Raw genomic sequence first — 17,557 nt, forward strand, 5'->3', positions numbered from 1 at the left:
TGGGTCAGTGGAAGTTTTTAGTTGTCAGTACAAAACTAGATCATCGGAAATCACTTTATGATGAGTTGTAACCACAAAGAGTACATATTTATTCACCTGTTTGCAGATGTTCCTTGTACAACTTTATAATCAAATAACGGGGACTGTGACATTTCATGTCTTGTTAGCATTATTAAGCAGACAGGTTCTACATATATGTCTGATTTTACTTCTGAACTTACCACAGATGACAATTTTAAAAACTTGACTATTTTTTTGGAATATTAGTAAACTCAACCTGACTGCTCACTCTAAATATATCAATCTTGCATTTCAAAAACATCTGGTTTTCGCTAAAATTCCAATCACAAACCTAAGACTTGCTTATTCTGGTATCAGATTGAATAAAACAGTTAGAAATCTAAGCATGCCATCTCTTACAAACTGCAGTTTTGCACAAAATCATGTTTGATCTAAGAAAGCATCAAGGTGACGAATTTTCTGTTTTAGATTGAAAACAAGAAAGTTTTGAAGAATGTTACAAGTGAGTTGGATAGACTGGATGCTTCTGCACATAAACTGGATGAATTGGAGGAAGAGCTCCAGAAAGCAGTAAGTTTAGCAAATCACCATGTATGGTGATTCTCATTTACATAATGAACTTATAAGTTAAATCTGCCTAATTTTGCATTATGCCTAGTTTTGAATGAAATGAAATGATTGTAGATCGCTTGTTTTGAACTAGAAATTATGAAATTGTCTTGACAAGGTTTTGAAAGGTACCCCTGCCTAATGAACCCCAATGAAACTGAATTTTGAAGTGTTCATAGCCTTTGACATTTAATGTGAACTTCTGCAGCTCTGTGGAAAAAGACTGTTGTCCAGCTTGTGTTGATAAAGCATTCACACTTTCACATCATTGTACATTGCTCAGTGCATAGTAGTCAGTTAGTAAAAACAGTGTTATTTTAACAACATCAAGAGTCTTTTCTTTGTATAGTATGTCAATTTGGAATAGAACTGGCATTAAATATAAAGTATGTTATGGTATTTATGCTTATTACAACAAAAATACTATAATTGGCTACATCCATCAATCCAACTGACTGCTTTTCTTTCTGTGCATGCAGCAAGTAGATACTGAATTTTCCTTTCTAACTGTGCATATAACATCTACAATCAAATCTTCAAAACTATATACTTATTGCTAACAATTGATGGAAATATTCTTTTTCTAGCGATGCAATAAAATGATACTGTAACTGGTGTAGCATTGTACAATATGACTAATTGAATTGCATATTCTCATCTCAATTTATAGCAAAGAGATCTTAAAGAAGAAGAAAAGAATAGCAATATTGATGAGTTGAAGACAGAAATAAGAGATCTGCAACTGGAAAAAAAGGATCAAGAGAATAAATTAAACAAGGTCAAGTGAGTATTAAATTTCCCTAAGTATCACATTTTGTTCATTAATTAAGCACCAGATAATTTCTCTCTGAACATTGGAAATTGGATTCCTTTATCAAATATTATGTGCATATGAGAGTTGTCTAATTTTGGATCAGAATAGAATCTATTAGCTAGAAATTCATTCATTATTAATTCTGTTCAACAGACAAGTAATGGTCTGTAATGCATGATTCTTATTGGTTGTTTGTTTGTTATTTATTAGCAAAGAACTAACTATTATGACAGTACAGACAAGTACTAGGGCAGAGTTGGAAATGTTACAACGTGATAAACGAACCAAAGAAGAAGACATAAAAAGACTGTAAGTCACATTACCAAGACACTAACAAATTTAATTAATATTATTGTGGATAATTATATTTGGCGACTATCGGAAAATCATGCTACTCTAGCCCTAACTGCAGCAAACATGACAAGAAAGCCTCACTGGTACTATTCTTAGTGACTGCAGTAAATGTGGTTTTGACAGGAAAACTTCACTGGTACTATTCTTAGTGACTGCAGTAAATGTGGTTTTGAAAAGAAAGCCTCACTGGTACTATTCTTAGTGACTGCAGTAAATGTGGTTTTGAAAAGAAAGCTTCACTGGTACTATTCTTAGTGACTGCAGTAAATGTGGTTTTGAAAAGAAAGCCTCACTGGTACTATTCTTATTAACTGCAGTAAATGTGGTTTTGAAAAGAAAGCTTCACTGGTACTATTCTTAGTAACTGCAGCAAATGTGGTTTTGAAAAGAAAGCTTCACTGGTACTATTCTTAGTAACTGCAGTAAATGTGGTTTTGAAAAGAAAGCTTCACTGGCACTATTCTTATTAACTGCAGTAAATGTGGTTTTGAAAAGAAAGCTTCACTGATACTATTCTTAGTGACTGCAGTAAATGTGGTTTTGAAAAGAAAGCTTCACTGGTACTATTCTTAGTAACTGCAGTAAATGTGGTTTTGACAGGAAAGCTTCACTGGTACTATTCTTAGTAACTGCAGTAAATGTGGTTTTGAAAAGAAAGCTTCCCTGGTACTATGCTTAGTAACTGCAGCAAATGTGGTTTTGACAGGAAAGCTTCACTGGTACTATTCTTAGTAACTGCAGCAAATGTGGTTTTGAAAAGAAAGCTTCACTGGTACTATTCTTAGTAACTGCAGTAAATGTGGTTTTGAAAAGAAAGCTTCACTGGTACTATTCTTAGTAACTGCAGCAAATGTGGTTTTGAAAAGAAAGCTTCACTGGTACTATTCTTAGTAACTGCAGTAAATGTGGTTTTGACAACAAAGCTTCACTGGTACTATTCTTATTAACTGCAGTAAATGTGGTTTTAAAAAGAAAGCTTCACTGATACTATTCTTAGTAACTGCAGTAAATGTGGTTTTAAAAAGAAAGCTTCACTGATACTATTCTTAGTGACTGCAGTAAATGTGGTTTTGAAAAGAAAGCTTCACTGATACTATTCTTAGTGACTGCAGTAAATGTGGTTTTAAAAGGAAAGCTTCCCTGGTACTATTCTTAGTGACTGCAGTAAATGTGGTTTTGAAAAGAAAGCTTCACTGATACTATTCTTAGTAACTGCAGTAAATGTGGTTTTGAAAAGAAAGCTTCACTGATACTATTCTTAGTAACTGCAGTAAATGTGGTTTTGAAAAGAAAGCTTCACTGATACTATTCTTAGTGACTGCAGTAAATGTGGTTTTGAAAAGAAAGCTTCACTGGCACTATTCTTAGTGACTGCAGTAAATGTGGTTTTGAAAAGAAAGCTTCACTGGTACTATTCTTAGTAACTGCAGTAAATGTGGTTTTGACAGGAAAGCTTCACTGGTACTATTCTTAGTAACTGCAGTAAATGTGGTTTTGAAAAGAAAGCTTCCCTGGTACTATGCTTAGTAACTGCAGCAAATGTGGTTTTGACAGGAAAGCTTCCCTGGTACTATTCTTAGTAACTGCAGCAAATGTGGTTTTGAAAAGAAAGCTTCACTGATACTATTCTTAGTAACTGCAGTAAATGTGGTTTTGAAAAGAAAGCTTCACTGGTACTATTCTTAGTGACTGCAGTAAATGTGGTTTTGAAAAGAAAGCTTCACTGGTACTATTCTTATTAACTGCAGTAAATGTGGTTTTGAAAAGAAAGCTTCACTGGCACTATTCTTAGTAACTGCAGTAAATGTGGTTTTGAAAAGAAAGCTTCATTGGTACTATTCTTAGTGACTGCAGTAAATGTGGTTTTGAAAAGAAAGCTTCACTGGTACTATTCTTATTAACTGCAGTAAATGTGGTTTTGAAAAGAAAGCTTCACTGGCACTATTCTTATTAACTGCAGTAAATGTGGTTTTGAAAAGAAAGCTTCATTGGTACTATTCTTAGTAACTGCAGTAAATGTGGTTTTGAAAAGAAAGCTTCACTGGTACTATTCTTAGTAACTGCAGTAAATGTGGTTTTGACAGGAAAGCTTCACTGGTACTATTCTTAGTAACTGCAGTAAATGTGGTTTTGAAAAGAAAGCTTCCCTGGTACTATGCTTAGTAACTGCAGCAAATGTGGTTTTGACAGGAAAGCTTCCCTGGTACTATTCTTAGTAACTGCAGCAAATGTGGTTTTGAAAAGAAAGCTTCACTGATACTATTCTTAGTAACTGCAGTAAATGTGGTTTTGAAAAGAAAGCTTCACTGATACTATTCTTAGTGACTGCAGTAAATGTGGTTTTGAAAAGAAAGCTTCACTGATACTATTCTTAGTAACTGCAGTAAATGTGGTTTTGAAAAGAAAGCTTCACTGGAACTATTCTTAGTAACTGCAGTAAATGTGGTTTTGAAAAGAAAGCTTCACTGATACTATTCTTAGTGACTGCAGTAAATGTGGTTTTGAAAAGAAAGCTTCACTGGTACTATTCTTAGTGACTGCAGTAAATGTGGTTTTGAAAAGAAAGCTTCACTGGTACTATTCTTAGTGACTGCAGTAAATGTGGTTTTGAAAAGAAAGCTTCACTGGTACTATTCTTAGTGACTGCAGTAAATGTGGTTTTGACAGGAAAGCTTCACTGGAACTATTCTTAGTAACTGCAGTAAATGTGGTTTTGAAAAGAAAGCTTCACTGATACTATTCTTAGTGACTGCAGTAAATGTGGTTTTGAAAAGAAAGCTTCACTGGTACTATTCTTAGTGACTGCAGTAAATGTGGTTTTGAAAAGAAAGCTTCACTGGTACTATTCTTAGTGACTGCAGTAAATGTGGTTTTGAAAAGAAAGCTTCACTGATACTATTCTTAGTAACTGCAGTAAATGTGGTTTTGAAAAGAAAGCTTCATTGGTACTATTCTTAGTGACTGCAGTAAATGTGGTTTTGAAAAGAAAGCCTCACTGGTACTATTCTTAGTGACTGCAGTAAATGTGGTTTTGAAAAGAAAGCTTCACTGGCACTATTCTTATTAACTGCAGTAAATGTGGTTTTGAAAAGAAAGCTTCACTGATACTATTCTTAGTAACTGCAGTAAATGTGGTTTTGAAAAGAAAGCTTCACTGGTACTATTCTTAGTAACTGCAGTAAATGTGGTTTTGACAAGAAAGCTTCACTGGTACTATTGTTAGCTCTGCTATCGTTGTAGATGACAGAGCGAAGCTGCTCATATAGGTGATTGTCTGTCAAAACTTCCTGAAAACTATTGCTTTGATACTTGTTATTTTATGATGATATCTTCTATTCTCTGTTTTTAGTCCCCGTTTAGGCGCAGCCTGAAAAGGGGACTTTATAATTCAGGTTTTGTCCGTTTTCCATCTCCAACATTTTCTCAGAAATTCTACAGCAGGTTTCAGTGAAACTTGGCAGGTTGATGAACAAGTGTCTTCCGAGTATGCACGTAATTTTTTTTCCAGATCTGAAAATCCCAAGTGGGTCTTTTTCACGATTTTATCAAAAATTACCTCACCCGGCAACATTGACAGAACGACTGCGCATGCTCAGAATAAATTAATTACTGTAAAATACTTTATTTTTGCTTGCAATTTTTTTTCGCTATTTTCGCTGAAGAAATGTTTCAGTTAAAATAAAATCCAGTGAATGTACCCGTTTTCCTATATTTTACATTCAACTTGTCAAAAATCAATGAAAATAAATTCAAACAAAACACCCAGAAAAAGTCTTTTTCAGCGAATGTTAATTCCAGCTGAAGTAAAGTATTTTACAGTAGATTAGATCTGTAGATAACGCTGCTGTTTTACGGCACGTGATTTCTCCATTCCATGCAGTACTGTTCATACATGTATTTTGTTCGGCTCAGTGGTCTTATTCACTAGTTACTAGAAGAACTAGTAACCTTATTTGTTTTCAAGAACTTCAAGAAGGCGGCATAAGAGACTTGTTTGCAAAGGTAAGTTCTCCAGTTTCAGTAACATTGAATGTATTGGGGTAGGTTTGGTGTACATTCTGTGACGTACGGACATGAATATTATGATGATTGCCAGCCAAAAATGCGCAGTTCCAAACATTTACGCATGCTCGGGCCTCTGCTTCAAAATATCCGCGTAGTTGGGTTAATTCATATTGCTCTGGTGTTTCGATTTTCACAGGATTTAACCCGTTTTAGTTCGAATAAAGGAAATGTAAGTCGATCGATAGTTTCTACCGATATCATGCTTGAGTTGTGTGAAGCGGATCGAAATATATTTTGGAAAATCGTGTTATTTTCGGGAAGTTTCGATGTCATGGTGTCAACGCTTTCCTACCTAGTGTTATTATGTGAGTAGTAGGGGAATGTACCGGCGACTGACTAACTATGCCGATCCCACTTTAGCTCATTTTTTATTAGCCAAGAAACGTTCCGAGTGCCTGTGTATTAGACTAGAATTATCGAGAAAACACAAGTCAAGTTCGGCCAACCGTGACTGCTTGAAAGCAATGATGAAATTGAAAAGTACTGTAATTCAATATCAATGAATCTATCATCACTTTTAAATTGCCCTTGAAGTAAATATACCCGAGTGTGTTACTACATCGTGACCGGGACCTCCATGCTCCATGCAGTGTTGAAGTTTATCGGTAAATCGAACGTCTGTCAACAGAGACACATTTTCCCAATCAGCTATTTATTTCGGTACTGAAGTCAGGGTGGCAATTTCAATGTTTAGCTACCATAATTTATCTCCATTATGAGCAGGAAAATAAATTACGGACCTCGATTGAGATGGATTTAACGGCGGCCATGTTTTTAAGGGATATGTGAAACAATATTAGGGAGGGGGTCAAATTCACGTAATCCTCAATTTTAATGATGTTGACTTAATAGTCATAATTTTTTTTTTTCAAAACTTTGGATATTATTTTATATATTATTTTAATACAACTACAATATGTTAATTAGTATGCAAATTAATATGCAAATTAGCAGCCGATCTGAGACAATGCAATCCAGTTCAAAGGAAATTTGATATACACTTAGGTTACATGATCACTACCTCTGCTGATTTGTTTTTTATGCACTTGTATCTGCTTTTATATTAAATGTATTTTTTTGTATTTTTCTCAATAGTTTTTTTTTATTTCTTTTGATAGCTTGGCATCCATTTGGTTCAGCTCAAGTGAAATTTTTGGCATATCCCTGGTCAGATTTTAATGACATTGAAAACACAAGTACTCTGGCTTTTTGCACATTCTTAATATTTTATTTTTGCAGAATCCCGTAAATATTTATTTGACAACTTTGTAGAGTGGAAACAGACTGTTGAATTAGTTCATCCTAGACTTTGGTAGAACATGTTTAAAATAGTACAGTGTGAACTGCAATTTCTTTCTGGCTGGTATAAATTTATTAAGTAATATTTTTTCGTACTAAAAAGACTCAAATATCTTTTTTAATTAAATCTAACAGCCAATGGGAGCACATATCATATGCTACAACCTCTGCTAAATGTTCTTTTTTTTTTTTTTTTTTTTTTCAGGTGCAGAACCAGATTTTTTTTCTCAGAAAGCAAAGCCACTGGAACTGCATGTATTACAAAAACATACCGGTACTATTCACTGCGTGTCTGACAATTGTATAAAGTTTCGCATGTCCTCTTTTTTTTTTTTACTTTGAGAAGTTCTGTCAACCAAAGCATAAATATGTGTTTCTCTGTACATAAAATTTCACACGATTTGTTAATATTAATGTATGATAATAAAAACTTGATAATATTTTTCTGGATTTTTGCACTTTTGCACTATTTGTATTATTGTCGTATGAGAAGTAATCTTGTCCTTATTAAAGATATTGAAACTAATCCAGGGCCACAAACTAGTTTATCCAAACAGACACAACACTGACTCTACATATTTGCAGATCTGATTTGTATACTTCCTTGTCATTTTACCTGTTGTACTGGTTTGGTGCTATCTGATTTCCTTGCTGAGAATAATGCTGACCTGGATGGAGAGTGCTATAAACTTGAAAATGCCATAGAAATCATGTTTGCCAATTTATGTCCATGCAACTTTAGAATGACAACTAGCGAAGGCAGTGTCATTCATGACTTGTTAAACAATAAACCATACTATACTTTTAAGAAATGTTATTTGTACAAATATGCGGGAATGATTCTATTGCTTGGTGGTGATATAGAAACAAATCCAGATCCTCTTGATATACAAAGAATGGAATTAACATGTCAAGTCAAAGGAGTTATTAAAGGTACTGAACATAAGGGGTCACTCAGATTTATGAATGATATCTCTGGAGCAAGTACGTGTATGACAAATAGTGTGTACTCGGAGATTCTGGACATGAATCAATGGAATTCTTCAATTATCAGTAAAATATTAGATTACCGAAAATTACTTTATGATGAGGTGTATCCGCATAGACAGAATACTGATTCATCATCCTACTTGCAGATTTCAGATTTAAAAGTTTGCTTCCCAGTTGAGTTGTATCAATTTTGGTGTTCTCCAGGTATATTTTACTGATCATTTTATTATTGACTCCCATGTGCGAAGCACAAAATGGGAGTCTTTGTGGTTAGTGTGTCTGTGTCTGTGTGTGTATGTGTGTCCGTCTGTTCCACTGATATCTCAAGAACCATACATCAGTATTTGATGAAACTTGGTGCATAGATGCTCTGGGCTAATGCGCAGATTTTGGTAAAATTTCATGCATATTAATTACCTAATTTGCATGATAATAAGCTAATTTTTAGCTGTTCCATTGATATCTAAAGAACCACTTATTGGATTTTGATGAAACTTGGTACATGGATTCTCTGAACTAATGCTTGGTTTTGATTAGTTTTTGGTAAAAATTACCTTATTACTAATTACCTAATTTGTATAATAATTAGTAAATTTTCGGTTTTTCCACTGATATCTCAAGTACTAATCATCACATTTCAATGAAACTTGGTACATAGATGTCATAGGGCACTGCACAGACCTGATAGTTTTTAGGGTAATGTCAGTGCATATTAATTACCTAATTTGCATAATTAATTAATTATAGCTTTTGATGTTTCAAGTAGTAAGCATTACATTTCAATGAAACTTGGTACATAGATACTTAAGAACTACATGTATGCAAAGATTGATTGTTATGGAATAAATATTTGTGCATATTAATTACCTAATTTGCATAATTAGTTAATTTTCAGCTTTTTCACAGATATCTCAAGTACTAATTATCACATTGCAATGAAGCTAGGTACATAGATCTTTTAGGACTATCCAGAGACCTGATTAGTTTTAGGGTAAATAATTGTGTATATTAATTACCTAATTTGCATAATTAATTAATTTTCAGCTTTCACACTGATTTCTCAAGTATTAATCATCACATTTCAATGAAACATTGTACATGGATGCTGTAGGACAATAGACAGACCTGGATAATTGTGGGTTAAAATCTGTACATATTAATTACTAATTTACATAATTAACCACTTTTAAGCTATCACACTGATATCTAAAGTACTAATTATTCCATTTCAATGAAACTTAGTGCAAAGTTGCTCTAGGATAATGTACAAACCTGATTAGTTTGGGGTTAAAATCTGTTTATATTAATTCCCTAATTAGCATAATAATTTATAATTTTTTTTGGTTCCAATCACATTTCAATAAAACTTGGTACATAGATGGTCTGTTACATTGCGCAGACCTCATTAGTTTTCGGCTTTTCTATCACTATCTCTGACAAGTAATATTGAATTCAGGGGCGTCGATCCATTCTGAAAAGTGAGGGGGACACTTTTGTGTCCGCGAAAGCGGCCAATGTCCGCGCTTGCGCGAACAGGGGGGTTCTGAGAAGGGAGTGGGATTGCCCTATGTTCCGACACCACTCTGTTCCGACACCCCTATGTTTCGACACACAGTATACTTGTGTCAAACTTAATCTGACTAGCCGTGCATGACCTTTCACTACCTTGATATAACCTGGATGTCCTGTGGGTTAATACTGGAAATCCAACTGTAGTGTAGTCCGGCCATGATGCTCGAAAGTCCGTGAAGACGGGATCTTGTATAGAGGGGAGGCAAAGGGGGTAGCTGGTACGGTTTTCCGGGAAATAAAGTTTTTTTTTTACAATTTACGAAGAAAAAAAAGACGTGTTTACAGTGTTAAAAAAATGGAACATTGAATGGTCCGAACAGCTCGCCGACTCAAATTCTCCGACATTACTGCGCCGTGTGTAGAAACGCATGCGCATATTACCCTCGTAATGCTCTTCATTCGGTTAGAAGGCCTTTTACGTCTTGACATTCAATTTTGTAGTGAATTGTGTCATCTAGTCGTTTTACGGTGTCTAAAATGTAATTTCCCTGGATTATTCTTTACGATTTTTTTATTTGGATGTAAATTCTTGTACGTACCGAGAAAAATGACACATTTTTACAGTGTACGAAAAAATATTTGATTGATTACGTTGTACGTCTAGCCTGTGATTACAAAATTACGGAATGTATTTTTTCTATTTACGTTGTACGAACAAAAAAATATTGCAATTACGTTGAACGAAAATAACCCTTGCCCCCCCCCCTCTGCATAATGTTAGCGGATAATTATCAGAGAATTATTTAACAATGTTTCCCATTGTATCATCCTTATACTTCGACAATTATTTGACAATATCCATGTCTGTTGGATGTGGTTCCAACTTTAAATCCTCCGATTGCCTAACTATCGAAGTTTTAGATGGATAATTATCGGAGAATTATTTTACCTTTTTTATGAAAGTTGTACTTCGATATTCATCAGTCGCGGAATTGCAAGGTTGCCGTTTACATCCGGTAGCACCTTTCCAAGTGTATCTATATTTTAATTAAAATTAGTTATTTATTATGCGAGAGATGAATAGGCACTGCATTAAGCATTCCGTAGTGTTTGCATAAGTTTTCGAGATTGCCAAAAAATACAAAGGTTTAACACTATCTCTTTCCATTCCTATATTGTGTGTTTTCGACCAACATTCCTTGTTTACCTCCACACGTTATACGTTTTCCTATTAATCTAAGACATTGATAGGTCTCAGAGAATTCCATGCCTAAAAAAATTAAACCACCACCCAGCTGCAGACCCTGTCTAACATCACTCTAAAACATCGAGAATTATCAGATATTTATCCGATAATTCAAATGTACAATAGGCCGGCTTCCTCTAATGTGAGGATATTGCACAAGTTTATACTACCTGCAAATTTGATGCATAATTCATCGTTCAAGGTTAAGGTCCATATTAGACAGATTTCCTTAAGGAAGTCAGAAAGCACTATTCTACTCTATTCTATTCTTCGTTGTTCCATTGCATTGTTCTGATATTCCTCTTTATTCTGAAAATATTCCCACATGTTACACTCATAAATTACAGTTGCTATAATACACAATTTAAATACTTATCCTTATATCTGCCAAAACATGTATATTTTTGTCAATATTTTTCGTGTTCTGCAAATGTATTTGAAACTGCCTTTTTGCTCCATTGTGCAGTCGTCGATTTTGTATTTTACGTTTGTGTAAATTACCCAAACTTCTTTGCTACATATGTTTAATTTACTTAAGTAAATCTTAGGTCAGGCAACGTCTCGCCATCTATTTGAATTCCTTTTTTATCTATATGTAATTTCTTGGCAGTGTAATAGCGTTCTCTTAAATAAATAAATAAATAAATAAATAAGTAAATAAAATATTGAGAAAGCATAAAAAGACTTATTTTCAAATACATTAATATGTCATGACTAATTCATTTTATCATAGACAGGATTTGCCCAGAAAATGCCATTTGTTGTTTTTGAATAACGTATATTAAAGTTAATGAATTCATAATGTCAATAATTAATGGATTATACGATGTAAAAACCAACGTAATACTTGTACGCTACACCAATATAACTTTAATTTGATATATAACATGATGGTGTTTGTCTGAGGTATTCCTATTTAATATGTGACAGGCTATTACGTAATTATATCTTTTTATAAGGTTCATCCCATTCTTTTTCTTTTTTTATTTGACGCTGTGTTTAAATTTTTGAAGCTAACATATTTACCCTGATTGTCGGGGGCAAAAACGGCTCAGATTCTACGGCCAAAATTGACCAAATTATTTCCCATGTTTCTGTCTATTTTATGGCATGTAAATTTTACAGCCTTGTCTTAATTTTAATTGTACAGTCAGTGTTCTGTAACTAGACTGATCGTGCTGAACAGAGAAAAAACATGTTGCTTTGTTCTACCATGGGGAGGGGTATTTATCCAATTTTGGCTTCCGACCACTAGCGTACATATTTCCATTGAAAATATGGCACATTCTGGCCAGCTCAGAATTTATTAGATGATCGTTGAACATAAAACTACTAAACAATGTAATTTAGGTATCCCCGAGTACAAGATGTCAGAGGCCCACATGAAGACTGCCAGGTACATAGTTTATTGTTGATCTGAACGTTTAGTAATAATTAAAAAAATAAATATTTTGCGTCTGAAGCTTGATAGGATACATCGCGAGAATATTGCCGACGATGATCACAAAAACACCTCCATGAAAGCCCATGGCTAGAAGAGTGGCAAGTATTATAATCCGGCATAGTTATTTTTTAATGTAAAGAAATTTAACATTGTGTTACAAAAGGTGAGCGTAGAATAATATTTGAAGAAGAACAATGACATTTTTTTCCTATAGTAAAGATATAACAACGCAGTGAAATGTCAAAAACGTTTCTAAAATTTCGTAGGTGTCAGAACCTATTAGCATCTCAACATAGGGGTGTCGGAATATAGGTGTGTAACCCCGAGGAGGGATGTGCCCTCCTCAGATAGTAGACATTTTTGAAAAATGCAACCAAAATGAAGTCATTTGGTGCATACTTGGGGATTTTCATTCTTGATCATTAAGAATACAGTACATGTACACAGAACCAAAGGCCTCACACAAACGCAGGCTTTGATATAAGCATATTATTGATATTTGGCTAAATCTGGAAAGTGGAGGGGACAGTTGATATTGTGTCCTCCACCTTTCAGAAAGTGGGGTGGGGGTACCTGTCCCCCCTGTCCCCCCTGTCCCCCCATGATCGACGCCCCTGATTGAATTATATTTAATGTGTCTCAAATACTCTCAGCACATGGGAGTTCTTTCTAAGCTTTCTTTGATCTCGTGGTTATACTAGCATGCACTGTCATGGTTTATATGTTCAAGGCAAATCACTGCATCAATCACATGCAATAGAGTTTGGCAACGTGATATCACATGCAATGCAAAGCAGTTCAGCTAACTGATACAGAATAACCTCATTATTGGAAGTATATTTGGACGGTTAAAATGGATTGGTCTAAGAAAAGAAAACAATTTAAATAGACACTGAACTTTTTCTTGAAAACTATCCTCTCAATTACTTTAATAATTGGTATCAAATTATGCTGACAGTTTTCAAGAAGCAGTTTTATGGGTGTGCCTTTCCTTGACTTGGCTGCAACAATGTTCTTGTAGCACAGCTGAGCTATTTTGACTGTCAGGTTGCTTGTCTTAGTAACTGCAGAAGTTGTGGTTTGGAAAAGAAAACTTCCTGGTACTCCTCTTCTAGTAACCACAGTATATAATTAGTCCCTATTTGGACACTGTCTGAAAACAGGGACTTCGGATTGACTTTTCTGCTGACAGAATTCTTTTTATTTCATATTTTCTATATTATATATTCTACTCATAATTAGTCTCCGTTCGGACGAAATCCAAAATCGGAGAATTATAATTTGGTCTCTGTCCGTGCGTTCGGAGTCGTATCTCAGAATCCCTTGGACCGATCCCGTTCATTCTTTGCATGTGCCTAGTACTTTATGTGGGACATATGCACATGCAGTGGTTTAGCGATTCGATTCAAAATGGCCGACTGTCAGCCATCTTGTTTTTTGAAAATGTTGTATTTTGGACATGCTTTGTCAGTTTTCATTCAAACTTGGTACATAGATTATACATGTTAGGATACATGTCCATGATGATTTATTTCACAATTACATCAAAGATGGCCGACTGGCAGCCATCTTGTTTTTTGAAAATGTTGTATTTTGGACATGCTTTGTCAGTTTTCATTCAAATTTAGTACATAGATCATACATGTTAGGATACATGTCCCCGACTGTCCTTGAGTTCCTGAGTCTGCCCATCCGTCCGTGCGTCAGTCCGTCCATCCGTCCGTGCGTCAGTCTGTCCAGAGTCATATTTCAGAATCCTGTGGAGCGATTTCGTTCATTCTTTGCATGTGCCTATTACCTTATGGTGGGACATATGCAAATGCAGTGGTTTAGCGATTTGATTCAAAATGGCCGACTGTCAGCCATCTTGTTTTTTTGAAAATATTGTTCATAGATTATACATGTTAGGATACATGTCCATGACGATTTATTTCGCAATTGGATCAAAGATGATCGACTGTTAGGCATCTTGTTTTTTTTATATGCGATATCTTGGACGTGCTCTGTCAGTTTTCATTCAAATTTGGCACATGCATGTACATGTTAGGATGCATGTCCATGACAATTTGTTTCAAAATCTGGTCAAGGATGGCCGATTGACAGCCATCTGTCTTTTTGGCCTTACTACTATATTTCCGCAATTTATGTACCTTTTTCATTCGTATTTGGCACATACATCATACATATCAGTGTGTTTCATAATCAGATCAAAGATGGCTGAATAACGGCTGTTTTTATTTTTGGCCATATTACTACTACATGGAACATGTGTTTTGATGTAAATAAACAATCTGTTGTATACGCCACTTGGAACTCAAGTTTCAAAGACATGCTTGGGACAACCCCTCCGCTTTAATATGACGAGCACAAAGGGAACTTTTAAAAATTTAACAGGACTGTCATTTTCAATGATTTGTTGTTTTGCCCTGTGTGCGTCCGTGATCACCTGTATCTCGAACATGCATGGGCCGATTAAGTTCAAACTTCACTCATACATCACACATTATATGGGACATATGCACATGCATTTTTTTCATGATCCGATTAACGATAGCCGAATAGCGGCCATTTTAAGGCCGAAAAAGCATCAAAATTGCATTTTTTCACCATTCCGGACCCGGATCTCAGTTATGCATGGACGGATTTCGTTCAAATTTGGTACATACATTAAACATAATAGGACCTTGATGCACGTCATTTTTGACTCCCGTGTGCGAAGCACAAAAGGGAGTCTTTGCAGTTACCCTGTCTGTATGTCTGTATGTATGTATGTCACTTTTTTTGTTCCACCGTTATCTCAAGAACCACTAATCAAATTTTGGTGAAACTTGGTACATAGATGCTCTGGGATAATGCGCAGAGTTGATTAGGTTTTGGTAAAAATCTATGAATATTAATTACCTAATTTGCATGATAATTTGCTGATTTTTAGCTGTTCCATGACTGTTCCACTGATATATGAAGAACCACTCATTGGATTTTGATGAAACTTGGTACATGGATGCTCTGAACTAATGCGCAGATTTGATTTGTTTTGGGTAAAAATCTATGAATATTAAATAGCTAATTTGCATGATAATTACCTGATTTTAAGCTGTTCCATGACTGTTCCACTGATATTTGAAGAACCACTCATTGGATTTTGATGAAACTTGGCACATGGATGCTCTGATCTAATGCACAGATTTCATTAGTTTTGGGTAAAAATCTGTTTATATTAATTACCTAATTTGCATAATGATTAATCAATTTTCGGCTTTTCCACTGATATCTCAAGTACTAATCATAACATTTCAATAAAACTTGGTACATAGATGTCATATGAGACTGCACAGACTTGATAGTTTTTAGGGTAATATCAGTACATATTAATTACCTAATTTGCATAATTAATTAATTTTCAGCTTTTGATATTTCAAGTAGTAATGATCATGTTTCAATGAAACTTGGTACATAGTTACTTGAGGACTGTGCAGAGACCTAATTAGTTTTTGGAGAAATATTTGTGCATATTAATCACCTTATTAGCATAATTAGTTAATTTTCAGCCCTTCACCTGATATCTCAAGTACTAATCATCACATTTCAATGAGACTTGTGACATAGATCTTCTAGGACTATGCAGAGACCTGATTAATTTTAGGATAAATTATTGTGCATATTAACTACGGTACTAATTTGCTTAATTAGTTAATTTGTCATGAGAACCACTCATAGAATTTTAATGAAACTTTTAAAGAGTACTCATCACATTTCAATGAACCTACATGTGTAGGACTGTACACCATATTAGTTTTGGTAAATATTTATGCTTCTTAATCACCTAATTAACATAATTAATTAATACTGATATCTCAAGTATTGAGCATCACATTTGAATAAAACTTGGTACATAAATGCTCTAGGACAATAGACAGCCTGATTAATTTTGGGTTAAAATCTGTTCATATTAATTCTCTTAATCAGCACAATAATTAATAATTTTTTGGTTCTAATCACATTTCAATGAAACTTGGTACATAGATATTAAATTACGCAGATCTTATTAGTTTTACATTGCGCAGACCTTATTAGTTTTACACTTAAATGTGTTCATATTAGTTACCTTATTTGCATAATTAGTTTTCTGCATTTCCATCAATATCTCAAGTTCAAGTAATTTTGAATTAATGTGTCTCCAATACTCTCAGCACACGGGAGTTCTTTCTAAGCTTTCTTTGATTTTTTTTTGGATCGGGTTTGAAATGGCCGACTGGCAGCCATTTTGTTTTAAAGAATTCAGTTCTGGATCCGTATCTGAGACATACCTGGATTGATCGAGTTCAAACTTCACACACACAAGGTACATCATGTCACAAATATGTATGTGCATTTGTTTCATGATCTCATTAACGATAACCAAATGGCGGCCGCTTTAAGGCCGAAAATGCATTGAAATCGCACGTTTTAACCATTCCGGACCTGGATCTCAGTTATGCATGGACGGATTTTGTTCAAATTTGGTACATACATTAAACATAATAGGACCTTGATGCACGTCATTTTTTTTCCGGATCAAATTCGAAATGGCCGACTGGCGGCCATTTTGTTTTAAAAAATTCAGTTCTGGATCCGTATCCGAGACATGTCTGGATTGATCAAGTTCAAACTTCACACACACATGGTACATTGTACATCATGTCACAAATAGATATGTGCATTTGTTTCATGATCCGCTTAACAATAGCTGAATGATGGCCATTTTAAGGCCGAAAATGCATCAAAATCACGTATTTTCACAATTCCGGAACCGGATCTCAGTCATGCATGGATGGATTTTGTTCAGATTTAGTACAATGTGTTGTACATATACAGGTGCATTTCGGTCATGATCTGCTTTGAATGTATATGTCGCTCAAATATGAACGGAACGGGGACGTGTCATTGACAATGACTTGTTTATTGTTTTCAGCAAAAGTAAACATGATGATGAGGTGAAACATTTACTGGGACATTTTCCAACACAGAATGTACGAATGATGTTATCAGACTATTTGCTGTAAGTGTTTATTTCTCATGTCATTAATTGTTAATATGGCTAAATTGTTTACTATTGTTAACAAATCATGTCAAGGCATATCCGAGAAATGTTGATGAATAGAACTCAAAACATAAGTACACTTGATTGAATATTCTTTTATTTGTACTTACCATATCAGCAGAT

General features: G+C 34.7%; 1 protein-coding gene across 1 annotated transcript in view; it reads left to right on the forward strand.

The window, feature by feature from the left end:
• LOC100369030 (DNA repair protein RAD50.L-like) overlaps nt 1–17,557 on the forward strand; it is a 103,182-nt gene that overhangs the window by 43,429 nt on the left and 42,196 nt on the right. Inside the window, exons 19-22 of the mRNA XM_085498127.1 lie at nt 490–591; nt 1,301–1,413; nt 1,655–1,753; nt 17,306–17,392. Of these exons, the coding sequence (XP_085354253.1) occupies nt 490–591; nt 1,301–1,413; nt 1,655–1,753; nt 17,306–17,392 (401 nt within the window). The remainder of the gene's footprint in view (nt 1–489; nt 592–1,300; nt 1,414–1,654; nt 1,754–17,305; nt 17,393–17,557) is intronic.

This window comes from Saccoglossus kowalevskii, chromosome 4, assembly GCF_978046115.1.
Source record: "Saccoglossus kowalevskii chromosome 4, keSacKowa6.1, whole genome shotgun sequence".
NCBI classification, from domain to species: domain Eukaryota; kingdom Metazoa; phylum Hemichordata; class Enteropneusta; family Harrimaniidae; genus Saccoglossus; species Saccoglossus kowalevskii.